Below are 27,852 nucleotides of genomic sequence, written 5' to 3'. Positions count from 1 at the left end.
CCCTTTTCGGAGCTCAAACACCAGCGCTTTCGAGCAGGGACAAAAAAATCTCTTCCCCCCCCCCCCCGCACCGCCTTCCGTTGTGAGTGTGCAGAAACTTTTCTTGCATCAATGCCTTGAAAGGTCCTTCCCGTTGACCACGCCACCCTCTCTATCACCTCTTCATCCAGATATCAAAAGTGCAGAGTCTTTAAGCCAGGGGTGTCAAACGTAAGGCCCGGGGGCCAAATCCGCCCCCTTGGGAGCTCTTATCTGGCCCGTGAGCCAGCTGAAGCAGCCCCCGCCCCCATAAAGATCTGGGCTGGCAAGCCTGCAGCAAGCCCGCCAGTTGGAGTGGCCGCCACCCCCTCACTCCTGAGGTGTCAATTATCGAGGACTGTTATGTAAAAGAAAAAACTGTAAGAGTGTTATTGTGAACACATGAACACATGAAGCTGCCTTCTACTGAATCAGACTCTTGGTCCATCAAAGTCAGTATTGTCTACTCTGACCGGCAGCGGCTCTCCAGGGTCTCAGGCAGAGGTCTTTCACATCACTTACTGCCTGGTCCTTTTAACTGGAGATGCTGGGGATTGAACCTGGGACCTTCTGCCTGCCAAGCAGATGTTCTACTACTGAGCTATGGCCCCTCCCCTAAGCATGTTTCAAGCATGTTTGTATTTAAAGTAATAAATAAAGTTTAAAATATCATTAATTGGCTTTGCCTGTGTCTTCTATAGTGTTTGTATCTCTGGTACCTTGCATTAAATTTTATGGTACACATGGCCCGGCCTGACCAAGTGACATTTATGTCATATCCGGCCCTTGTAACAAATGAGTTTGACACCCCTGCTTTAAAGGTAATAAAACCAGAGCAGCAAACTAAAGATTCATCTAGCCCAGCATCCAGTGGCCAACAGTGGCCACATAAATAGAGTGCTTCCTAAAGGCACCTGTTTTGTTTATTTGCTTCATTTATACCGCATCTTTCTCCCCAATGGGGACTCAAGGTAGCTCACATAATTCTCCTCTCCTTCCGTTTTATCCTCACGACAACCCTGTGAATTAGGTTAGGCTGAGAGTATATGACTGGCCCAAGGTCATCCAGCAAGGTACGCATGAACACATGAAGCTGCCTTATACTGAATCAGACCCTCAGTCCATCTCCAGGGTCTCAGGCAGAGGTCTTACACATCACCTACTTACCTAGTCCCTTTAGCTGGAGATGCCAGGGATTGAACTTGGGACCTTCTGCATGCCAAGCAGGTGCTCTACCACTGAGCCCTACCATGAACTGTACCATGGCACAGAGGGAATTCGAACCCCGTTCTCCCAGATACTCTTAACAATTACACCACTCTGGCTCTCAAGCAGCAGCTGGCCCCCTGCTTAACTCCCATATCAGGTATTCAAAGGTACATTGTCTCAAAATACAGATGTCCCAAGCGGTGACCTTGATCAATATGATGGTGAGTAACAGCACGTCAGATCTCGGAAGCTAAGCAGGGTCAGCCCTGGTTAGTATTTAGATGGGAGAGCACCAAGGAATACCAGGGTCGCTATGCAGAGGCAGGCAATGGCATACCACCTCTGTTGGTCTCTTGCCTTGAAAAGCCCATAAGGGATCACCATAAATCGGCTGCGACTTGATGGCACTTTACACACACACACACACACACATACATCAATGAGCAGGATGTGCGTGTTAAGTGCCAACAAGTCGATGCAAGGAATTGTTTTAAGGTGTGGCTAGTCATCTGCCACCCCAGTTCTTTTAAAACAAAGCTGACCTAATTACTGGATGAGCTCAGGTTAGCAAGCGCTTGCCAGCGCAGAACATTTAACAGGCGGCGAGAGGCAGGGCCACCCAGAGACCATGATGCAATGCAAACCAAATGTCCTTGTCTGATTAAACAAATTTAATTCCCTTAAACCCAGGGATGGCTGCCCAGTCCAGCTTCAATCTGCCTGCCCTGGTCCTAGCCCAGAGATTCCAAGGATTATTCATCTGAAAGCATCTTCCCTCCTCCTCCCAGGAGAGCCAAAAAGCAGCGGTTTGGTTCTTGTGGCTGTGAAACTAGATCTTCCACTGACACTGATTACTTCAGAAGAGGAGGTTTTTATACCCTGATTTTCTCTACCTTTAAGGAATCTCAAACCTGCTTACTACCGCCTTCCCTTCCCCTTCACATAACAGACACCTAGTGAGGTAGGTGTGGCTGAGAGAATTTGGAAAGAACTGTGACTAGCCCAAGGTGATAAATAACCAGCACAATGGCAACTGGTCTATTAACCATAAGCTAACAATTTACCAGAGACTTACTCACAAGAGCACCAGTGTTGTTCATCTAAAGCAGTGATTCCCAAAGTGGGCAGTACCACTCCCTAGGGGCAATGGGATTACCTAGGGGGGCATGAAGAGGCAAGTGGGCAGCAGTGGGGGCGGTAGAGGTGGGCCCCTTCAACTGCGTTGTTCACTAATTTACAATAGATCGAGCTATGGCACCATGCTGGCAAATTTGGTGGAAACTATCAGAATTTTTTCCCCAGACTTTGAAGAGCTGGTACCACTGGATCACGTTCTTCAGTTTTGCTGAAAAAAATTCAACTAAAAAGTTTTAATTAGATTTTGAATAGATGGGCAATTAATTGTTACTGTTTTGAAAATTTATTGTTCTTATCTTCTTTAGTGCATCATGCAAACCCCTATTTTGAGTAATGCTTTTTATAGGATAGGGCAGGGGGCGCTGGGGTTGAGTTTGTGAAACCAAGGGGGCGGCGGCCTGAAAAGTTTGGGAACCACTGATCTAAAGCTTATAATTGAATACAAAACATCAACAAGGTGTTAAGACCATTGGTGGAATTTTGTTATAAACATTTTGCTACTATGTTAAACTGTTAAGTCATTTTGTCATGGACATTTTTGAATTTACCTGCTTTCCACCAGTGGAAATATTTCAATATACCTGCAAAAAGCAATATTGTATTATTGGTTCTTGTAGGTTATCCGGGCTGAAATACTGTATTAATTTATGGTTCATATGTACTTTACCTTGTTGATGTTTTGCATTCAATTATGAGCTTTAGATGAACAACAGTGGTACTCTTGTGAGTAAGTCTCTGGTAAATTGTTGGCTTATAGTTAACGGACCACTTGCCATTGTGCTGGTTATTTATCACTTACATGGTATAGCCCAAGGTCACCTAGCAGGATTCATGTGCAGGAGTGGGGAATCAAACCTGGTTCTCCAGATTAGAGTCCACTGCTCCAAATCGCCGCTCTTAACCACTACACCACGCTGGTTCCAAGAAACACTTGTGATGCTGCTCTAACCTTTAAAGCAGCCCACACATGAAGCCGCCAGATACTGAAACAGATCCTTGAGCCATTAAACCCTTTGCTGTCTACTAAGACTGGCAGCAGCTCTTCAGAGCCTCAAACAGAGGGATTTCTCATCACCTACTACCTGATCTGTAACCGAAGATGCCGGGGATTGAACCTGGGACCTTCTGCACGCTGAGCAGGGGCTCAATCAATGAGTCACAGCCCCTCCCAATCAACATTGTCTTCTAAGATTGGCAGTGGCTCTCTAGTGTCTCAGGCAGAGGTCTTTCACATCACCTACTTGCCTTTAACTGGAGATGCCGGGGACTGAACACTGAGCGGCAGCCCCTCCCCATATCAAAGCAGGATGAGACAGATCAATATTTAAGCTGCTTAGAAAGAAAAGCTACCCTGTTTCATTTAGACAACGAGACAAAACGGCTGGGGAAAATGGCCCAACGCTAGCGTCGTATGTACAGGAAACTCTAGAGACAGCAACATCAGACAGACTATAATCTCCTGCTGGCCTCAACTGCCATCCTCTTCTGTTGTTCACATACACACACAAAAGGGTTGTGTCCATGCACGGCTGTCCTCCAGTTAATTTCTAAAAGGCAATGCAAACAGAGCTGGGAGCCACACCTCTGACCTCAGAGCCAGAGTCTTAAATCTCAGGTGCAGCCATGGTTCTCCACTGGCAGGACAAAACATCGAGTCCGATAGCACCAAAGCCCAACAACGTTTTCCAGGGTTCGATTCCCCACTCCTCCATATGAGTGGCGGATGCTAATCTGGTGAACCGGGTTGGTTTCCCCCTCTCTTCCACATGAACCCAGCTGGGTGACCTAGGGCTAGTTGCAGCTCTCTTAGAGCTCTCTCAGCCTACCTCACAGAGAGTCTGTTGTGAGGAGGGGAAGGGAAGGCGATTGTAAGCCGGTTTGATTCTTCCTTAAGTGGTAGAGAACGTCGGCATATAAAAACCAACTCTTCTTCTGCTACTGGGCTCAAATTTTGTTGTGCTACTACAGACTAACACGGCTACACACCTGGAACAATTTTCAAGCGCTCAGGACTCCTGAACGAGATTGCATGCTAAGCCCCAAGGAAACCCCAGCCACATCCACAAGGATCAGCAGCATGTAATCAGCCAGCACCATCAAATGCAACGAGAAAGGGATACTCCAAGACACGAGAGCTGCAAGACGTTTATGGGCCTGCAGACTGACAGGCACTAGCCAGCAATGTCCAAAAAGCAGGCCTTGGAATGCTCGTGGAATTTGCTCCAGCCATACTGCACCACACTGCAGACTATTTCAAACCTTCTCCAAGAAACATCCCAAGGGACCGTGCGTTACCTTGCTGCAAAGTCTCAAGGTTTTCAGAGGTATTTTATTTTCTTAAACTCCTGCCAGCAGGCGAAGCGGGCTGAAGCAGCGGACAAAAGAACGAGATCATCTGTGAGCACAAATATGGATAACAGAGACCCGATAACACAAATGCTGGGAAAATATATTTACCTATCTTGATAAAACGGCAAGGGAACATCTGCTCGTCGATTTTATGCTTCAAGGTGAAGGTTTCTTTGTTATAATCATTCTTTAAGCCGCTGTAAGGAGGGAAAAACACCAAGATATTACATCTTATCAATGACTTTTAGAGCTAAGGAGCAGATACATTTCACATTGCTTCCCATTCTTAAGCAAACGTGCGGGACACGTGCCCTCCAGGAGAACTAGTTATTAGCAGGGAATAAGAATCAAGGAGATGCCAAGTCTCTCTCTCCCCCCCCCCAACGATTAGGACCACCAAAATACTTCACTGTGTATCGATCTCCCCATTTTTAAATCTGTAAGATAGAGCAGGAGTCCCCAGTGTGATGCCTGTGGGCGCCATGGCACCCACCAACACCTTTCCTGGCACCCAAGTGTTTTTAGAAAGCTGGCATGGCCAGGGGAGGTTCTTGCCCACTAGGGCTTCTGACTGGCCCTTGGAATTCTCACTGGCTGTGATAAATGTTGAATCAGCAGCAGCTGCCACCAGACTGTTTGTTTTATTCTCTCTCCTCTTTCCCTGTGGTTTTTTAAAAAAAATATTACTCTTGTTCCCCTCAATTTTGGCTTCCTCTGTGTGCGTGCGAGTTAGGAAGTCCTAAAATGTGTACTTCCATCATCTGAAATAGGGCGGGTGGCTACCAAAAACAATTCTATTTACTTATTAAAACATTTATATCTCGCCTTTCCTTGTGGTTCAAGGTGGCTTACAATACAAATGTCAGGGATGCTCTAGGCTGATCCTGCATTAAGCAGGGGGTTGGACTAGATGGCCCGTATGGCCCCTTCCAACTCTATGATTCTATGAATAGTTAAAAATATTTTTAGTTTAAAAACCAAAAATAAAACAGCAAATTCCAGATCCCTCCACCCGACTCCTCTTAAAAACTGCCTGCCAATTCCAACCCCACCCCCAAAAGCCCTGGTAAATATGCAGGCCATGAAATGCCTCCTGAAAATCTCTGGGGAAGCGGGGCGCCCTCAACTCTTCGGGGAGCCCATTCCACCGAGCAGGAGCCACGATGGGAAAAGCCCAGGCTCCAGTCGATGCCAGCCAGGCCACCCTAAGTGGTGGGACAGCCAAGTGGTGGGTTGGCTGGCGATCATGGTTGGCACACAGGGACAGATGGAAGGAGACTGTCCTTCGAGGCCTTCTCTTAAGCGATGCTCAGGTTTAGCACCTCATCCCCAAGGAGACTCGTGGTTTCTGCGCTTTTAAAGGTAACAGCAGGGGTGTCAAACATAAGGCCCATGGGCTGGATCCGACCCCTTGAAAGCTCTTATCCAACCCGCGAACCAGCCAAGGCAGCCACCACCCAGCCACCTACACACACACACACACACTCAATTTGGGCTGGCGAGGCATGGCCAGACCTGACAAAGTGACATTTATGTCATAAGAATGTAAGAAAGGCCCTGATGGTCAGACCAAGGCCCATCAAGTCCAGCAGTCTGTTCACACAGAGGCCAACCAGGTGCCTCTAGGAAGCCTCCAAACAAGAAGACTGCAGCAGCATTGTCCCGCCTGTGTTCCATAACACCCAATATAATAGGCATGCTCCTCTGATCCTGGAGAGAAAAGGTATGCAACATGACTAGCATCCACTTTGACTAGTAGCCATGAATAGCCCTCTCCTCCATGCACATGTCCACTCCCCTCTTAAAGCCTTCTAAGTTGACGGCAATCACCACATCCTGGGGCAGGGAGTCCCACAATTTAACTATGCGTTGTGTGAAGAAATGCTTCCTTTTATCAGTTTTGAATCTCTCCCCCTCCAGCTTCAGCAGATGACCCCCCGCGTTCTAGTATTATGAGAGAGGGAGAATAGCTTCTCCCTTTCCTCTCTCTCCATACCATGCATAACTTTATACACATCTATCATGACTCCCCTTAACCGCCTTCTTTCTTCATATCCACCCCTTGTAAAAAACGAGTTTGACACCCCTGGGTCACAGTATTAAGGCTCTTCTTTTAAACAGAGCCTCTGAGGGAGCAGGAAGACAGCTGTGCTTCCCTCCTGCTGCTTGGTGGTTAATTGTAGTTCACTGTCTATAAATTCTGCCTAGCTGTCACTGTGGTTTTAATCCCATTTCTATCTTTACCTGTAAGCTGCCTTGTGGATCTTTTTTTTTGGGGGGAGGGAGGATGGAAAAGCAACATATGAAAGTTTAAAATTTAAAAGGCAAAGGTAGGAAGCTAGCAGAGGTATAGTCCTGAGACAGTGTGATTAGACATTAAATAGCAAATTGGCAGAGTTGCACACGTTCATGTTCTGCAGAAATAAGGAAGGTGAAGCTCACATGGGGGTTTGAAACCAACATCCAAATTTATGGTTATTAGTATCATTAAAGAGCCACGATCAGGGTAATGGGGCCGGTTAGGGCCGGTCTTGGGAACAGCCTGAAAAGCAGTGAGCTGTCCGGGGTACTGATGAAGCTCAGTTTTGTCTCCAGAACTGGGACAGCACCCTGGTTGAATCGGAGGCTTTTCCCATCCAAACCAAAAAGGAGCTTCCTTCCGATTTGGCTGGAAAACTCCATGAGCTAGCTCCCTTTGAACCACCAGGAAGAGGAGGTTGAGGGGGGACATGATTACTCTCTTTAAGGATTTGAAGGGCTGTCACTTAGAGGAGGGCAGGGAGCTGTTCCTGTTTGCAGCAGAGGATAGGACTCGCAATAATGGGTTTAAATTGCGGGAGGAAAGGTACCAGCTGGATAGCCTTTAAGCAGAGGCTGGACAAGCACTTGTCAGGGATGCTCTAGCTGATCCTGCATTAAGCAGGGGGTTGGACTAGATGGCCTATATGGCCCCTTCCAACTCTATGATTCTATGACCATTATGGATCTGGGCATGTAAACAAGGCCTCGATCCTATGGTGCCATTCTTGCGAATAGCCCTGAATGAAAAAGCGGAAGCCATGCAACCGGGGTGGGGGGCACTTCAGCACCCGACACCTCCAGTTCTAACAGTCAGGCAATGAAAAGGACACGACGAACGTTCTCACACACACACAAACGCCCTCCTTACCTAGATAACAGATCTGTCATGTTTTCTTCATTCATCCCACCAAAAACTTTAAACTTCTTTAAATTGCAGACGTGGGTTTTCTCATATTTTCCAAACGTGATACTCTGGACTATGGCAGGTCGTTCGAGTTTCAAGATCAGATACTGGGAAAGGAAAAAGAAACAGGATGTGAATCCTCCGCCCTGGCTTTCTTTTCATCTAATCACAAGCAATGCCCAAGCACCCAGTGCTAACCGGAACCTTAAAACGAACTGGAACAAGTTAAGACATGTATGGTTAGATCACTGGTTCCCAACCGGGGGTCCGTGGACCCCCAGGGGTCCGCGAGAACTAAATTAAGGTCCGCGAAACAAAGTTATCAACCCATAATAAATTAATATTTTCAATTAAAAGTTCTCTATTATAAAAATATATATTCAAATATTATTCTAAGTTTAATGTTTAACTAACAGTTATGATTAAAGTTTATTTTCAAATTCTCAGAATTTTTATTTTGAACCTTGGGGTCCCTGCACCAAACAAAAAAGTCCTAGTGGTCCCTGGTCAAAAAAAGGTTGGGAACCACTGGGTTAGATGGATGCAAAATTTCGAGTAAGAAAGACCTTTCCAACAATGGGGAATCTTTATGGACAATAGATACAAAATTTACAGTCAGGCAATCATTAAGAGAAAATTAGTAGTTTGGTCGGTGATATACTACTCCAAAGGATATCGAGAAGATGAATAAGAATGATAAAGGGAAATGCTGGCAATGTAAGAGGTGGATGGTACTTTTTAATCATGTGGTGGATGTGCAAAAAAAAGAAAAGAAAGAAAAGGGCCACACCAAACCAAAACGAAGACAAAAAGCAGCAATTGGTGCGAGGGAAAAATTGTTTAATAGTTAAAATTGCCCCTACGCATTTCGCATACACTTCTTCAGGGGGACCTTTCTTTACTCAAACATCCAGAGCAAGCAATGAAACAATCATGAAACCTACTTTCTTGCTCGGGACGTCTGAGTAAAGAAAGATCCCCCTGAAGAAGCGTACGTGAACACATGAAGCTGCCTTATACTGAATCAGACCCTTGGTCCATCAAAGTCAGTATTGTCTACTCAGACCAGCAGCGGCTCTCCAGGGTCTCAGGCAGAGGTCTTTCCCATCACCTACTTTCCTGGTCCCTTTAACTGGAGAAGCCGGGGATTGAACCTGGGACCTTCTGCATGCCAAGCAGAGGCTCTACCACTGAGCCACAGCCCCTTCCCAACGTGTGAAACGTGTAGGGGCAATTTTAACTATTAAACAATTTTTCCCTTGCACCAATTGCAGTTTTTTGTCTCCAGATGTGCAAAAAGACAAAAAATACTGGGAAAAAACACATGCTGAAATTCAGAAAATTTTAAAAGCTAAATTTTCTACGGAAGCTAAGAGTGTGCTGCTGGGCATTTTACCAAAAAATATTCCAAAAAGTTTGGAAGAATTGTTTAGATATATGATAATTTAGGCCAGAGTTACACTTTGCACTAAAATGGAAAGCAGAAGGATGTCCTTGCAGAGAGGAATGGGAGACTAAACTGACTGAATATGCAATATTGGCAAAATTGACAAACTATGTGAACAGAAGATCAACTGAAGAATTCCAAGATAAATGGAAAGTGTATTACTTATATTATTCTTTTAAAATGGGGTGTAGGAAAAAAAATGATTGCAGCAACTATATATATGAAACATGCAAAATCTTCTGGGCATATATTGCAATAGAAATGTGCTAAAAAGCAAACAAAACTTAATTTGGGGAATATACTTAGAAAATTATTATTATTAGAAGTAGTAGTATTAATTACTATTATTATTAATTACTACTGCGAGTAGTGTGATCTGTTATATTTTACAATTTATTTTATAATATTGCTTAATTTCAATATTGTGCTTATCAGGTATTATACAGAGTACCTGATGATTGATGTTAAGATTATTAGGATAATCATTGTTTATATCTTTCATTATTTTATTGTATACTGCTCATAACTGCTGTTGGTTTTTTAATATTTTGCATTGTTTATAATATTATCTGTTATATTCTTTCTTTTTCTTCTGACGCAATAGTAACTGCTGTCATGGTATGGATTTGAAAACTTTTTTTTCTTTTATATTATGTTCTTATATTCTCTTTTTATATATCTATAAATAATTTTAAAAAAATTAAAAATCAGAGGAAGGCTGAGCACAGAACATGATAAAACAAGTGAAAGTTCTGAACTGTACGTCTTCAAACATACTAACGCAGGGAGAAATAACATGGGGTTCTTCCCAACATTACCAGACAGCAAAGGCTTAGCATGGGAAGGAGAGAGCAGCTGCCAAAGATGGGCAGCCAACCTTTACTTTCTGATGAATACACACATCCCATGCGCGCATTTCCAGGAACAGTTCGCTCATCACGTTTTTAGGCGCACATTTGAAGTTTGTGTCCAGATCTTTTTCTATTTTCTACTGGGGATTTTGATTGATATAGCATGCCGTAACAACAACAGAATGCTAAGAATGTGGTTTTTTTAAATCCTGCCTCGATGGAAACACGTCAATGTCAAAACTAATTTTTCTAACCAGAAGACAAGAAATCGGGGCCAAGCGTGCACACGAGCCAAGAATCCCCATGTGCACACACTTGACTACGCAGTGGCCAACTGAAAACGAGAAAAAGAGAGCTGCAGCTCTCTTGGCTGGAGACTAACACTCAGTACATCTAAAGGGACTAGTTCATATGATGATGAGGATGAAGAAGAAGATGAAGTAGAGTTGGTTTTTATAAGCCTACCTTCTCTACCACTAAAGGAAGAATCAAACCAGCTTACAATCACTTTCCCTTCCCCTCCCCACAACAGGTAGGTAGGTGAGGCTGAGAGAGTGTGACTAGCCCAAGGTCACCCAGCTGGCTTCATGTGGAGGAGTGGGGAAACCAACCCAGTTCACTAGATCAGCCTTCGCCGCTCATGTGGAGGATGGGGAATCAAACCCAGTTCTTGAGATCCGACTCCACCGCTCCAAACCACTGCTCTTAACCACTACACCACTCTGAACCAGAGTACACTAAGCTAAGAGGTGGGGGGGTTGCCGTCAAGTCGCAGCCAACTTATGGCAACCCCATAGGGTTTTCAAGGCAAGAGACAAACAGGTGGTTTGTCATTACCTGCCTCTGCACAGCAACCCTGGACTTCCTTGGCGGTCTCCCATCCAAGTACTAAACAGGGCCGACCCTGCTTAACCTCCGAAATCTGACGAGATCAGGCGAGCGTAGGCTATCCAGGTCAGGATAAGAGGCAGAGGGGTGATGCCACGGACTACAAGAGAAGAGCCACACTGCACTTGGCTGTGCAGGTGTAAAAGTGGTAAGAACATGAGAAAGGCCATGCTGGATCAGACCAAAGCCCATCAAGTCCAGTAGTCTGTTCACACAGTGGCTGACCAGGTGCCTCCAGGAAGCCCACAAACAAGACGACTGCAGCAGCATTACCCTACTTGCCTGTTCCACAGCCCCTAATATCATTGGCATGCTCCTCTGAGACTGGAGAGAAGGAAGGAACGAGGGAGGGAAGGAAGGAACAGCCCTGCTGGATCAGACCAAAGCCCATCAAGTCCGGCAGTCTGTTCACACAGTGGCCAACCAGGTGCCTCTAAGAAGCCCACAAGCAAGACGACTGAAGCAGCATTATCCTGCTTGCCTGTTCCACAACCCAATATAATAGGCAAGCTCCTCTGATCCTGGAGAGACCCTAACCAGTCTTTTCACCTATATCCAGTCTAAGAACTGTAAGTTAAGAAAAGTTATTGCTTTGAGGAAGCTTTCAGTCACCACGGACCTGAAGAGTACTTGGCACAACTGAGCTACAAATCTACTTAAGCCCTCTAGGACCATCTACTAATGCAAAGTTACATAATATTCTCATGATGGCAGGAACATGTCAGCATTGCACTGCCGAACAGCACAGAGAGATGTGTGCCAAAAGGAAATATTGAAAGACCACCTGGTAAACACATGGAAACAGCATAGAACATGATTATCTGGCTGGATATTTTTAGCCTGGCTACTACCTGTACGAAATATTTAAAAACCCTTAAAGTTCAGAGATGTGTTTTGCTCACAAGTAATGCTGAAAACAAACAGGGTGTGATCCTGCCAAAAGCTTTAGGGGAGGGGCTGTGGCTCAGTGGTAGAACATCTGTTTGGCATGCAGAAGGTCCCAGGTTCAATCCCCGGCATCTCTAGTTAAAGGGACTAGGCGTGTAGGTGATGTGAAAGACCTCTGCCTGAGACCCTGGAGAGCTGCTGCTGGTCTGAGTAGAATACCCTAACTTGGATGTACCAGAGGGAGGTCTGATTCAGTATAAGGCAGCTTCATGTGTTCATGGGTGTTTAGCGACACAGAAGTTAGAATTGTTTCCCGAGAAGAGGAAATTTGGTCCTGCCTCCCTGAGTGGCCAATGGGAATCACGGGAACATCAAGATACCCTCCTTCTCAGAGCAGGATTGAATAAGCTTTTTACAGGTAAGAAAGCACACTCCCGCTCATAGTGCTCTCAGTCCCAAGAATCAGAGCTGATTTGCACTTCAAGAAGCTATTGGGAAAAGATTCGTGGCAAAATACAGACAATGCTCAATTTAAAACTTAGCCTGGATCCAAAAACTTTTCTCCTGAGTATAACACCATCAGATTTACCAGTGAGACTCAAAGAGTTGTTTAAATACAACAGCAGCGAGAGGGGTGCTTGCAAGGAGATGGAGACAAAAGACCTTGACCGGAAGTTGATGAATGGAAAGAAAAGATGTCAGAATATGCAAATATGGCTAAAATGACTTATTTGATGAACAACTCTGCTAGATTAGAGCAGTGGTCCATCTAGGCCAGCATCCCGTCTCATGCAGTGGCCAACCCGTTCCTCTGCAGGTCCAACAACAGGGCATAGAGGCCGAGGCCTTCATAATAACCTAAGAAGAGCCCTCACATGTCCAAGGGACCCTTCAACAGACAGATTCCTTCATCAGGCTACTCTACTCCACAGTCTTGAGATCAAAATACTGACACCGGACAATAAAATCCATTAATGCATAGGTATTATTAGATGCCAGTCACAACAGCAATACCGAAAATATAATTTAACCCCAGTCCAATCAAAACATTCCTGCAATAGTACAGGAGAGGGAAAACAGTTACCTGGGGAGGATAGTTGCTTTCGGAAGACCACCGTGAAGATTGATCGTTGGGCTTGTCCACTAAAATGTTCCTAGAAAACACACCCAGGGAGAAAAGAAAATGCACAGCATTAGCTTCGTTGTTCAACTTCCATTCAGATAATAGCACAGCGTTAATAGAGAGGGTCCATTTTCCTCCTGCAAGTGCTTCCTCATTCCAAAGTGTTTTGCAAATACACTCCCCTAAACTGCACACAAAACCAACGTGGCGTAGTGGTTAAGGTGTCAAACTAGGGTCTGGAAGACCCAGGTTTGACTCTTCAGTCTCTGCCATGGAAACCTGCTGGGTGACCTTGGGCCAGTCACACACTCCCAGCCTTGACCTTGGAAAGTATTTGGAAGGGTGACCTCCAAGGAATGCCAGGGGCATGATGCGGAGGCAGGCAATGGCAAACTACCTTTGTTAGTCTCCTGCCCTGGAAACCCTATGGGTCACCATAAATCAGCTGTGACCTGACGGCAAAAAAAAAAAACCCAACCCTGAACAAAGAACCCACTCCTTCTCTGAGCTTGTACCAAACAGAACAGACGGTGCTGGGCTACATGGATTAATAAACCAACTCAGTTTAGGACACCTTCCTGGTATTCATAAACCATTCTCAGAATGGTCTTGAAACTCTCATACTTGTTTCTTTCCTTAAACCTGAACACATGATTTTCCTTAAACCTGAACACAGGATGGTGCTGCTGCACTCATCTTGTTTGTGGCTTTCTAGAGGCACCTGGTTGGCCACTGTGTGAACAGACTGCTGGACTTGATGGGCCTTGGTCTGATCCAGCAGGGCCTTTCTTATGTTCTTATGAACACATATAGCTGCCTTATACTGAATCAGACCCTTGGTCCATCGAAGCCAGTATTGTCTATTGAGATCGGCAGCAGCTCTCCAGGGTCACAGGCAGAGGTCTTTCACATCACCTACTTGTCTAGTCCCTTTAACTGGAGATGCTGGGGATTGAACCTGGGACTGTCTGTGTGCCAAGCCGATGCTCTACCACTGAGCCACAGCCCCTCCCCTATAAACCTGTCCCCATCCTGCCCAGATTTTTCCACTCTGCGATAATCCACCTTTGGCAAGGTAGAAAAAGACAAGTCTTCCATCAATGATAACATAATCTCCATTTCTTCCACCTGCACAGCTTCTCTGATGCTCACAGGTGGCATTCTGAAGATGGAGAACGCCACAGAAAAAGGGAATCCCGGATGAACTCTATACCAGACAGTCGCTGCCTCAACTGAGAATGGCCTCTTCTCCATCCACAATGGCCATTTAGGCAGGTGAGAGAGGCGGCATGCTCCATCTGAAAGCTTACTCACTTAACTTCCATCAACCGTTTTTCAAACAATGCAGTGTGTGTAGTGGTTAAGAGTGCTGGACCTGGGAGAGCCAAGTTCGAATCCCAACTCTGCCACAGAACCTTGCTGGGTGACCAAAACCCATAACCACAGACCGAATAAAGACCTCCTTTGGAGATTGAAATGGTACCGTGTGGATTGAATGAACAAATACACTGGACGTGTACCTGAATTTTGTAGATTAGCTCATTTTAAGCCCTACTTCCCATAATTGGTCGCTGACAACATTCCTGTGATGAGTCAGCTTTTTCCCTTTGACTTCTTGTTTGAATTGCTTCAGCCAATTAACGCAATTCCTCAGTTTTCTATATCGACATCATTTCAAACAGCTATCTAAAACTGGCTTAAGGAAAAGGAGTCGGAAAACTTTCGGCTTTTTACCAAAAGATATAAATCACATCAGTGTAAGCAACTCATAATAAACTAGTATGAGTCTAATTTTCGGGGCTTCATCACATAGCCTGCAGAGATAAATGCGTCCTAGTCCTCTGGTTTTGCTCACTGCCAAGTAGAAACCTCCATCGTCATCTACCAAAATTAAAATCACAAGGAAAGTTGGAGCGCAACCAACAGATCAGATTGCTCTTACGCAGGCCGGGCCATTATAACTTGGCTCCTATTCTGAAACAAATCGTACACGCAACACTCTTAAAAAAGAAAAGATATTAAAATGATACTCACTCAACTAAAGAAACTGTCGATTAAACTTGCGCGTATAAGTAAAGCTTTATGATATAGTCAACTGACCTGTTTCGGGAATACGATGCAGCCATTAATACCCGTCATAGATTAAATTTGTGTAAGTCTGTGTGTTCCTTACGTTCGTTGTGTTTAATTTTATATCATTTTTATGTTTAACTTTGCCGTGACCTGGATAGCCCCAGACTAGCCTGGTCTCAGAAGCTAAGCAGGGTCGGCCCTGGGGGCTAGTATTTTGGCTGGGAGACCTCCAAAGAATACCAGGGTTGTGATGCAGAGGCAGGCAATGGCTAACCACCTCTGAACGTCTCTTGCCTTGAAAACCCTATGGGGTCACCATAGTCAGTAGTGATGTAAAATGGTATAAGGATTGTCACTTGTGAGCACTGAGTGATTGTAGTAGAACTGGTTTGTAAAGAGAGTTTCTTGAGCACCCTCAGTTTCCCAATCTGACCTCATACTAGATTCTAACACATCAAGCAAGAACTCCAATGGTGTGGATAAATAAATACCACGTATTTGTTAGTGTAAAGAAGTAGATTATTTAACTTGATGGGGTATTCTGTTTAGGAGAATGTTTTTATGATGTCAGAAAGATTCCCACACTCCTGCTGTTCTGTAGAATACACACGAAGCTGCCTTCTATTGAATCAGTCCCTTGGTCCATCGCAGTCAGGATTGTCCACTCAGACCAGCAGCTCTCCAGGGTCTCAGGCAGAGGTCTTTCGCATCACCTACTTGCCTAGTCCCTTTAACTGGAGATGCCAGGGATTGAACCTGGGACCTTCTGCATGCCAAGCACATACAGGGAGGGAAAAAAGTATTTGATCCCCTGCTGAATTTGCCCGTTTGCCCTCTGACGAAGAAATGACCAGTCCATAATTTTAATGGTAGGTCTATTGTAGCTGTGAGAGACAGAATAACAACACAAAAAACACCAGAAACCCAGAAGACAAAGTCAGAGATTGATGTGAATTATAATGAGTGAAATAAGTATTTGATCCCTTTGCAAAAGATGACTTAGTACTTGGTGGCAAAACCCTTGTTGGCAATTACAGAGGTCAGACGTTTCTTGTAGGTGGCCACCAGGTTTGCACACATCTCAGGAGGTATTTTGTCCCACTCCTCTTTGCAGATCCTTTCAACTTCCTCTTTACCAGTTTTCTCATTTTAGAGAAGTTCCCTCTTTTAAAGTAAAAGGTAATTGTGTGAGATTTCCCACTTTCCCACTTACATATAAATTAAATTTGATGCCATTGTGATCACTATTGCCAACTGGCTCAACTACATCCACATCCCGCACTAAGTCACTGGCAGCACCAAAGAGTATTAAATCCAGGATTGCCTCCCCTCTGGTAGGGTCTATGACCAACTATTCGAGGGCACAGTCATTTAGGATGTCTAAAATTTTTATCTCTTTGGATAAATGTATGCTCCCGTCAAGCCAATCAATATAAGGGAAGCTGAAGTCTCCCATCATTACTACTTCATTACCTTTACATGCTTCCCTAATTTCATTCTCCATCTCAAGATCACCCTGAGCCATTTGGTCAGGGGGCTGATAGAACTCCCCAGTACTAAATCTCCTTTGGGGCCCGGAATCGTCACCCATAAAAAGGGCAGACTCATCCAAGGAGTCTGCCCTTTTTATGGTCTCTAGCTTATTAGACACTATGCCTTCCTTGATATACATAGCAACACCCCCTCCAATTTGCCCTTCCCTGTCATTTCTGTAGTCTATCCAGGGATGACTGTATCCCACTGGTTCTCTCCCCTCCACCAGGTTTCTGTAATGCTCACTATATCTATGTTTTCTCTTAAAACCATGCACTCTAATTCCCCCAATTTTGCTTGGAGGCTTCTAGCATTAGCATAGAAACACCTCCACACTGTTTCTCTCTTTCGACTTGCCTGGCATGTGCCTTTGGGCATCTTTAAGTGGCTATCCATCATTTTTTGCCCATTCCCTTTCATGTCTAAGTAATTCCTATGTGGGCAATCTGAAGCAATTTCCCTTTGTCCGTATGCACTGAGTTTGCCCAAACCGGATGCTTCTCAGCTCCTGTCGGCTTTCCCCCAGGTTCAGTTTAAAAGCTGCTCTGCCACCTTTTTTTTATTACGTGCCAGCAGTCTGGTTTCATCCCGGTTCAAGTGGAGCCCATCCCTTTTGTATAGGCCCGGCTGGTCCCAAAATGTTGCCCAGTTCCTTACAAATCTAAAGCCCTCTTCCCTGCACCACCGTCTCATCCACGCATTGAGACTCACCAACTCTGCCTGCCTAGCTTAGTGCCTTATTAGTGCCTCGTCCTCTAATTTTGCTGGTTCTATGTACTATACTTATTGCATTATTTTGAGTTGTAATCTGCCTGGAGTCTCCGTGAGAAAGGTAACAAGAAGAATGTGCTACTGAGCTGCAACAGACCCATAGGAAACCCCAATTAAGGGGTGTTCAGGGCAAGAGATGTTTAGAGGTGGTTTGCCATTGCCTTCCTCTGCGTAGTAACCCTGGGCTTCCTTAGGGGTCTCCTATTGCTGACTGTGGCTGATCTGAGAAAGGTGCAGTATAAATGAAATAAAGTAAGAACTTCCAGTTTACCTCTGATAGCCGGATGTTATGAAATTATCACCTTCCAATGCAACTGGAGGGAAGATTGGTGTATAAAGGAACAACTGTTGTCTTCTGGCAAACTTGATCAAAGGTACTTGCTTCAGATGCATATTTGCTTTGCTGTTTGATTAGCCAGCAGTAAAAATTTCATTTATTGCACAGGGTAAGATGAAGCTCAAGGTCCCACAGGTGAAAGGCAGCACATAAATAAGAAACTTTGTATTCATTTATGTGTTCATTTGAAACCGACAGCTCTTTCTGGAGCTCAGGACAGCGTATTTATCCTTTCAATAACCTTCTGAGGCTGAGCCTTCAGCATGTCCTCACTCGCTGAATTGTTGGGGCAGAAAAGGCATTTGAACCGAGATCACCTCTCTCAAAAGAGCCAGCATGATGTAGCGGTTAAGAGCGGCGGACTCTAATCTGGAGATCCGGGTTTGATTCCCCACTCCTCCACATGAAGAAGAGTTGGTTTTTATATGCCAACTTTCTCTACCTTTTTTAAAGGAGAATCAAACCGGTTTACAATCTCCTCCCTTGCTCTACCCACAAGTGTCCCCTTGTGGGGTAGGTGGGGCTAACAGAGTTCAGAAAGAACTATGACTAGCCCAAGGTCACTCAGCAGGCTTCATGTGGAGGAGTGTGGAATCAAACCCCGTTCTCTAGATTAGAGTCTGCCACTCATGTGAAAGAGTAGGGAATCGAACCCGGTTCACCAGATTAGAGTCCGCCGCTCATGTGGAGGAGTGGGGAATCAAACTCGGTCCTCCAGATTCGAGTTAACCACTGCACCACGCTGGCTCCTGGGTGACCTTGGGCCAGTCACAGCCCTCTCCGAACTCTCTCAGCCCATGCGGAGGCAGGTGATGGCAAAACAATTCCAAACATCTCTTGACTTGAAAACCCTATGGGTCACCATAAGTCACTTTCCACCTACACACATCAGATCCAGAACATAGCCTCTACCTACGCTAGCTGTGGCTCCGCATGGATTATCTTTTTTTTCCTGAGGATTCCTTTCACATCTCTGAAGCTTCTTTGAATCTGGTGGGATGATTCATAAATTAAGCCTTCCACTGTGGCTCCATTGTGATTCTTCATGTGCATGAAACTGAAGCACTGGGTAATGCTTAAAGGCTCCAACTGCTCCTTACATTCCTTTTATCGATGGGATGTGTGAAAATGATGTCTGCCCAGAGAAGACAGAGGGAAGAAAAGCTAAAGGGAAATGACAGCACAACCAGAATTGTAATATGAAAGCAGCTTTAAGGCGTTTCCTAAGCTCAACTGCCTTACACTGGTTGCTTTTTACCATTTCTGGGAAGCCTGCAGGAGAACCTGCACTGAGCCAATCCTGTCTTCATTCTACACAATTTATTTTGTTCATTACAGGGACTGGGGGGCTGCTGCGGGCGCTTAGCTGATATCTCTGCTGGCCGCGCAGCCAGGAATGTCAGCCAGCTTCAAAAGTAAAGGCTTCGCCGGTGAATACAAAACCATCTCAGCGACTCGAGTGAGCAGAAGAATAGAAGGTGGATTTTTCTACACGCAGTGAGAAAGGCACTTTTGGGGGTTCCTAGCTTACTCTCGGGATATGAAGCATCTTAAGAATCGGCAGGGTTATGCCTGTGAGTAATGCAAATTAATTTGCTGTTCTCTTTCTTACAAATATGAGGAACATGCATATGGATCAGCATAGATAGCTTATGACAGACGCTAAACCTGAGGGTGTACAATGAAACTAATGGGCAGTAGTAGTCAGTCAGTCGATCAGCAGTAGTAGATTCAGTACAGACAAAAGGAAATACTTCTTTATACAGAGGGAGATTAAAACGTGGAGTTCGGTGCCAGAAGAAGAGTTGGTTTTTATATGCCAACTTTCTCTACAACTTAAGGAAGAATCAAACCGCCTTACAATCACTTTCCCTTCCCCTCCCCACAGCAGACACCCTGTGTGGTCAGTGGGGCTGAGAGAGCTGTGACTAGCCCAAGGTCACCCAGCTGGCTTCATGTGTGGGAGTGGGGAAACCAACCTAGTTCACCAGATTAGCATCCGCCGCTCATGTTGGGGAATCAAACCCGGTTCTCCAGGTCAGAGTCCAGCGCTCCAAACCACCACTCTTAACCACAAACCATGCTGGCTCTCCAGGGGATTACACAGATTAATGGAGGACAGGTCTATCAGTGACCCCTAGCCAAAGAGACTAAAGAGAACCTCCATGTCCAAAGGCAGTCAACCTCTGAATCCTAGTCCCAGGAGGCAGAATCAGGGGAAGGGCTCGGCTTCTATGCCCTGTGGTTGGATCTCCAGAGGAACTGGTTGGCTGCTGGACCAGATGGATCACTGGTCTGACCCAGCAGGGCTTTTCTTACGTGCATATCCGTCAAATGTAGTCTGAAGTTGCGAGGCCAGGGAAGGTCTCTGCAGAATGTGTAGTTCTTATGTCATTATGTTCTTAAACAGGTCTCAGTTTGTTCAGGATCAGGACATGACACTCCAGGGGAAGTCCATGTACCTCTCTCGAGGTTCCAGAAATGAGGCTGAAATACAGATGCTGCGTTCAGGGCGCATAACTTGGAGGGGAAGCATGTGCTTTGTTTGCCTAAGCTTCAAACCGGTGTAAATATAGCAGAGGGACTAGAATTTAGAACACCTAGGCTCAAATATCCCTGACCCGGATAGCCCGATCTCGTCAGAACTTGGAAGCTAAGCAGGGTCGGCCCTGGTTAATATTTGGATGGGGAGACCATTGATGAAGACTAGGGTCATGAAGCAGAGGCAGGCAGTGGCAAACCAGCTCTGAACATCTCTTGCCTGGGAAACCCCACAGGGTCGCCATATCTTCAGCTTGACAGCAACAACAAAAAAGAAGGAAATGTTCAAACAGCTGCACTGTTATAGAGTTCACTGTGTTACCCAAAGCCAAGTCATGTATTTTCAGCCTACTCTCCCTTACAAGGGTAAGGCTGAAGACAGAATCATAGAATCATAGAGTCTGAAAGGACCACCAGTGTCATCTAGTCCAACCTCCTGCACAATGCAGGACATTCCAAACTACCTCCCCGCACGTACACCCAGTGAGCCCTACTCCACGCCCAGAAGGTAGCCAAGATGCCCTCCCTCTCATCATCTGCCTAAGGTCATAGAATCAGCGCTGACAGATGGCCATCTAGCCTTTGCTTAAAAACCACTAGGGAAGGAGAACCCACCACCTCCCGAGGAAGCCTGTCCCACTTAGGAACCGCTCTCATTGTTAGAAAGTTCTTCCTAATGTTTAGACTGAAGCTCTTTTGATTTTATTTCAACCCAATGGTTCTGGTCCGACCTTCTGGGGCAACAGAAAACAACTCAGCACCCTCCTCTATATGACAGCCCTTCCAGTACTTGAAGAGCTGTCATATAGAGGATGGTAACATGGTAAAGAAAAACCAGGTTTCCTACCATGAGTTCCTCAGAGCAAGGCAGGATAAATATATATTAGACCGATGGGTTTCGGTCATAACTGATCAGGACAATCCAACGTTGCGAATAACTTTTTAGGGCATTTTTCTGAATATGGTTAAAAAATCCAAATTGGGGCAGACTGACAGCTGTACGTTAGGCAGCCTTCCTCTTCCCCAAAACACTTTCTAGCTTGTCAAAAGAGGGAAGATGTTTCTCTGTTGCACTGAATGATTTTAATGATCTTATTTCATCCAGTCGATTATGTTTGATCAAACCATTCATGACGCTCAAAGGATGTGATTTCTCTCTCGAACGCCAGCTTAGCCGATTCAGCTGCCTCGGCTCCGTGAGCGTTTGTTAAGTGTATTTAAGCAGCAAGAAAATTGCAGCGAGGCGGTTTTATTCAGCTTTGTTTTCTGAACAAAACGGAGAAAGGCTTGTTTTCCCAGCAGTTTGGGGGCTTTGGTGCTTTTTTCGTAGCATTAAGTGCAAACACGTTGACAAGGTTTCTGCTCAGCGCTGGGATTTCCAGTTCTTGCTGAATTCATCCTGCGTTCTTTTTTATGCGATCACATTTTATCCTACGAAAAGCCTTTTTGGGGTCACATTGGCTGGGATATGTAACTTGCCCCACAGATCTTCCTGTTCGAGGGAAAACTTCAACCTGGACATCTTGCCTCCAAATGCTGCGTTGTACGAGCAGCAGCATTCAGCCCTTGTTCGGGAATCCAGCTTGTAACAGCTTGATTTTTCTTCTGGCATTTCGTCCTGGGACTTTACCCCCTGAGGGCTTACCAGCTTTCATAGACTTATTTTTCAAATCTTCTAGTCTACCTTTCTCTCCCAGGGGACCCCTGCTTACAGGTAGGCTGTAAGTATGATGTGGAGATCTTGTTCCCTGCAGCAAACCTAGAGCAGCAGCTTTCCTTCTGAATAATATAATCCCGCATCGCAAGTTGCAACCGACTCATGGTGACCCCAGGACCATGGGGTTTCTAAGGCAGAGGTGGTTTGCCATTGACTTCCTCTGCATAGCAGCCCTGGTCTTCCTTGGAGGTCTCCAATCCAAGTACTAACTGTGGCCAGCCCTGCTTAACTTCCAAGCTCTGAGGAGACTGGGCTAGGCAGGGATATTCAGGTTGCTCTGAAGGAGCAAAAATAATCACTGACCATCAATGCATGAGTAAAATCAACCATTGCTGCAGCTCGTTCATTATCCGAAGGTGTTTTAACATAAGAACATAAGAAAGGCCCTGCTGGATCAGACCAAGGCCCATCAAGTCCAGCAGTCTGTTCACACAGGGCCAACCAGGTGCCTCGAGGAAGACCACAAACAAGACGACTAAAGCAGCAGCATCTTGCCTGTGTTCCAAAGCACTTAATATAATAGGCATGCTCCTCTGATCTTGGAGATAATAGGTATGCATCATGACTAGTATCCATTTTTACTAACATCCATGAATAGCCCTCTCCTCCATGAATATGGCCACTCCCCTCTTAATGCCTTCCAAGTTGGCAGCCTTCACCACATCGTGGGGCAGGGAATTCCCTGATTTAACTCTGTGTTGTGTGAAGAAATACTTCCTTTTATCTGTTTTGAATCTCTCCCCCTCCATCTTCAGCAGATGACCCCAGTGTTCTGATATTATGAGAGAGGAAGAAAAGCTTCTCCCTGTCCACTCTCTCCATACTATGCATAATTTTATAGACCTCCACCACATCTCCCCTTAACCGCCTTCTTTGCAAGCTAAACAGCCCAAAGCGTTTTAACCATTCATCATAGGGCAGTTGCTCTAGCCCCCTGATCATTTGGGTTGCTCTTTTCTGTTTTGGAATTATGTTTCTGTTGGCTCTGAGTTTTGCTTGGTAGAGGGGCAGGAGGTAGATAAATATATATATCTAAATATGTTTAACCCCTCCTCTCATAGGTATGAGAGGAGGGCTGGACCCAGGAAGTTCAACCCTGAGCATGCTTTTCTCCCACTCTCATAATGCAAGAACACGTGGTCATCTGCTGAAGCTGGAGGGTGAGATTCCAAACAGAGAAAAGGAAGTATTTCGTCACACGACGCATAGTTAAATGGTGGAACTCCCTGCCCCAGGATTTGGTGATGGCTGCCAACTTGGAAAGCCTTAAGTGGGGAGTGGACATGTGCGTGGAGGAGAGGGCTATTCATGGCTACTAGTCATGATGCATACCTATTCTCTCCATTATCAGAGGAGCATGCCTATTCTGTTAGGTGCTTGAGAACACAGGCAGGAGAATGCTGCTGCAGTTGTCTTGCTTGTGGGCTTCCTTGAGGCACCTGGTTGGCCAATGTGTGAACAGACTGCTGGACTTGATGGGCCTTGGTCTGATCCAGCTGGGCTTTTCTTATGTTCTTATATTCCTCGTGGCTCCGGCTCTGTGCAATCGGCTCCCTGAAGAGGTGAGAGGGGTCCCTTGAAGAGCTTCAGGAGGCGCTGCAAGGCCTGCCTGTTTGCCAGGACTTTGAGGGAGTTTGAAGCGGCAGACATCTTTTAAGGGGAGGAGCTTTGGGGTCAGCTATGTTAATTTGGTTAACAGGAAATGTTAACCATCACTGCAAGCCGGCTAAACCACAAGGAAAGGCGGGATATAAATGTTTTAGCAAAATAAATAAACGCTGTATGATTCCGAAAGTAAAGACGGCCTACCGTATGAACTATGGGTGTGGAGAAAATAGTTTGGTATTAACCCCTACTGGAGCCTCCTTTACGTCTTCCAAACTCAGTTCAGGCTTATCAGGCGTCCCCAACCTTCTTGAGCCTGCGGGCACATTCGGAATTAACTCTGACACGGCATGGTGGGTGTAGAAACAAAACAGATGCCAAAAGTGGAGGAGTCGGCCACAGAATGATTTCCACAGCTTAACTTCAGGAACACAGCGCAGACCCTTGTGCTGTGGTGGCAGCTGCAGCCGCCAAAACAAGTTTTTTAAAAAAAATCTGCCCAGCCAATCAGAAGCCTTGCTGGGCAAAAGCCCTACCTGACCCCACCCACTTCCTGAAAACATGTGGCAGGAGCCAGAGGAGGTGACAGCGGGCGCCATGGAGTCCACAAGCACCTAGGTGGGGACCCCTGCCTTAAGCATTAGCACAGCAGATTCAGGCATAAGCTTTAATGAGTCAGATGCATAAAGTGTACATCCACTAGGCAGATGTTAACACTAAAACGGTAAAACCTGCAAATGACAGAAAGGCCGGGGTAGGGGGGAGCTTGGGGGAAAAAACACCACTTTAAAACAAGATCCGATCTAAAGAGTAATTACTGAATGGATTAAAGAAAAAAAAGGTAAAGGTCCCCTGTGCAAGCACTGGGTCATTCCTGACCCATGGGGTGACGTCTGATACTAGAGAATTATCTATTCTCTCTAGTATCAGAGGAGCATGCCTATTATTTTGGGTGCGGTGAAACACAGGCAGGATGGTTCTGCTGCACTCGTCTTTTTAGTGGCTTCCTAGAGGCACCTGGTTGGCTACTGTGTGAACAGACTACTGGACTTGATGGGCCTTGGTCTGATCCAGAAGGGCCTTTCTTATGTTCTTATCCTGACGTTTACTAGGCAGACTTTGTTTACGGGGTGGTTTGCCAGTGCCTTCCCCAATCATCTTCCCTTTACCCCCAGCAAGCTGGGTACTCATTTTACCGACCTCGGAAGGATGGAAGGCTGAGTCAACCTTGAGCCGGCTATCTGAAACTGACTTCCGTCGGGATCGAACTCAGGTCGTGGGCAGAGCTTGGACTGCAGTACTGCAGCTGACCACTCTGCACCTATGGATTAAAGAACATCTTCATAATTAGGATATGTTTGAAGCTATATTGATAAGAATAAAAGGATATGTGTTGGACAGTTTATGCTCATAAAAATTCAGGTCCATTACTGCCTTGAGAAGGATACACATTTTAAATATTTTAGCCACAGAGGGCTCCACCTTAATTCTGATAAGTACTTGGAAGCTAATCCATAAAATATCCCATAAAACTGGTAGTGCTGGTTTTGAGTGCCATGCAAGTATTCCAAGAGGCAAGTTAAGATTCTTTTGTAAGATTGTGGCCTGTGTTTTTGCTGGAGAACCTTCTGGAACTTTTTCTGGGCAGCGAGGTGAGAGCCAGCGTGGTGTAGCAGTTAAGAGCAGTGGTTTGAAACGGTGGATCTGGAGAACCGGGTTGCATTCCCTTCTCCTCCACATGAGCGGCAGAGGCTAATTTGGTGAACCGGCTTGGTTTCTCCACTCCTACACACGAAGCCAGCTGGGTGACCCTGGGCTAGTCACACCTCTGTTAGAGCTCTCTCAGCCCCACCTACCTCACAGGGTGCCTGTTGTGGGGAGGGGAAGGGAAGGTGATTGTAAGCCGGTTTGAGTCTCCCTAAAGTGGTAGAGAAAGTCAGTATATAAAAACCAACTCTTCTTCTGAACCTTCCTCTCTGGAAGGTGGTACTCCCTTCCTGGATGAACGGACTACTTGGTAACATCCCAAATACTTCAGAATGCCTGGGCAACTGCCTGAATGTTGTGGCCACCTTCTAAAGAGACTCCCGTTCTTCATCTCAGATTTTTGTTCCGTCTTATATTTTCCTGCATTTACCAGTGTTTTTTCTTAGTCCCTCCTATGATGTCGTCTTTTCTGCTATCAACCAGTTCTCAGTTTTTTTCTTAAGTCAGAAAACGCGGGTATCTTAGAATCATAGAATTGCAAGGAGCCAAATAGGCCATCTAGTCCAACCCCCTGCTCAATGCAGGATCAGTCTAGAGCATCCCTGACAAGTGCTTGTCCAGCCTCTGCTTAAAGACTGCCGGTGAGGGGAAGCTCACCACCTCCCTAGGTAGCTGATTCCACTGTCGAACAACCCTTACTGTAAAAAAAATCCTACTATCCAGCTGGTACCTTTCCCCCCGCAATTTAAAACCATTATTGCGAGTCCTATCCTCTGCTGTCATCAGGAACAGCTCCCTGCCCTTCTCTAAGCGACAGCCCTTCAAATACTTCAAGAGAGCAACCATGTCCCCCCTCAACCTCCTCTTCTCCATGCTCAACAGTCCCAGCTCCGTCAGCCTTTCCTTTTAGGGCTTGGTCTCCAGGTCCCTGATCACCCTCATCGCTCTCCTCTGCCCCCGCTCCATTCTGCCCACATCCTTTTTGAAGTGAGGCCTCCAGAACTGCACACACTGCTCCAGGTGTGGCCTGACCAGCGCAGGGTACAGCGGGACTATGACATCTTAGAGTAGGCTAAGGCCTGAAGAGGCCCACAATGTGGCTAATCTAGCTTGCTGTGGAAGTTTGCATACTGAAGAGGAGGTAGGCGTTGGAGATTGAAAAGATCAGCCTACCTCCGGATCGGCTCACCCTCTTCTGTTGTTGTTGGTTATTGTTTACCAAACGTGTTTCCTGCCCTTTCTTACACATTTATCCAGCTGCCAACTTAGCTCTCCAATATGCAACTGGCAACACAGGAAACTGCTGCGTAGATACTCCCAAAAATCAGCACCGCCCAGCGGGCCAGAGAAAGGCGCCGTCATTTTGGCATCCTAAACAAGATCCCCTCCACGCAGAGGCACAGAGTTCACTCCCAGTAGCAAACATCACATGAGCACATGCTTGCAGCGTGCATGCGCGTTCGAGTCCAAGTGCATTTCAAGAGTCCAAAAGTGAAAGGTAAATTCAAGTCATGGGGACGGAGTTGTCCTCCGCAAACAGTGTGAGCAGTAGGGGAAAGGTACACAAACACAATCGAGTCTCTTCTCCAGAATGGCACAGTAAGCCTTAACCAGAGTATCCAGAGTGATCCTTTTTCTGCGCCTCTCCCCTTTGCCCAGACACCTTTAAGCCTCCGGTACTAGCCATCGTTCACCGACACACAGCGGGAATGGAGGCTAACACCTTCCTGAAAGCTGATCACCCCCAGCACGCACCGGAGTCGTGCTCCAGACCACATGCGCTGATACCGTTCCAAGTATTAGGTAACCTCATTTCTCCAGATACCCAACCAGACATATCAAGTCAGAGTCTCAGCTTCCCTGGTGTCGGTTCTGGGCCCATTCTGAAAATCTTCCCGCGTTTTGTCCTGGTCGGTCTCACACAACCCCCGCTTGGCCTCCATGCACATTTAACTCTTGCCGCTCCGCAGACTTCACCGGCCCAACATGCAAGTTATTTATGATTATCATAGAGCAATCATGTTCACCCTCAACCTCCTCTTCTCCAGATTGAACATTCCCAGGTCCCTCAGCCTTTCCTCGTAGGGCTTGGTCTCCAGGCCCCTGGTCATCCTTGTCGCTCTCCTCTGCACCCGCTCCATTCTGTCCACATCCTTTTTGAAGTGAGGCCTCCAGAACTGCACACAACACTCCAGGTGCGGCCTGACCAATGCCGTGCAATGTACAGCAGAACTATGACATCTTGCTTATCTTGTTTATCATTTAAAACATTTTTATTCCGCCTTTGCACCCAATCAGGGTCCCCGAGGTGCACGCATATAAACGTTAAAACGTTTAAACAATAAAAAAAACACTTAAAAAATTAAAAACACTTCAATAAAAACAAACGGTTCCAGGCTTCCTCCAGTCAAGCCTTCCTGAATTTATTCTGGCTACCATCTCTGCAGCTCCAC

At 45.9% G+C, this 27,852-nt stretch overlaps 1 protein-coding gene across 1 annotated transcript in view; it reads right to left on the bottom strand.

Annotated features, from left to right (window-relative positions):
- Positions 1-27,852, bottom strand: part of MKLN1 (muskelin 1) — a 106,641-nt gene that overhangs the window by 66,815 nt on the left and 11,974 nt on the right. The window contains exons 3-5 of the mRNA XM_056846623.1: positions 13,077-13,146; positions 7,883-8,025; positions 4,822-4,910 (exon numbers count right to left, since the gene is read on the bottom strand). Of these exons, the coding sequence (XP_056702601.1) occupies positions 4,822-4,910; positions 7,883-8,025; positions 13,077-13,146 (302 nt within the window). The remainder of the gene's footprint in view (positions 1-4,821; positions 4,911-7,882; positions 8,026-13,076; positions 13,147-27,852) is intronic.

This window comes from Euleptes europaea, chromosome 3, assembly GCF_029931775.1.
Source record: "Euleptes europaea isolate rEulEur1 chromosome 3, rEulEur1.hap1, whole genome shotgun sequence".
Lineage (NCBI taxonomy): Eukaryota > Metazoa > Chordata > Lepidosauria > Squamata > Sphaerodactylidae > Euleptes > Euleptes europaea.
The sequence above is the reverse complement of the archived record's forward strand: the minus strand, read 5'-3'. Positions and strand labels throughout refer to the sequence as shown.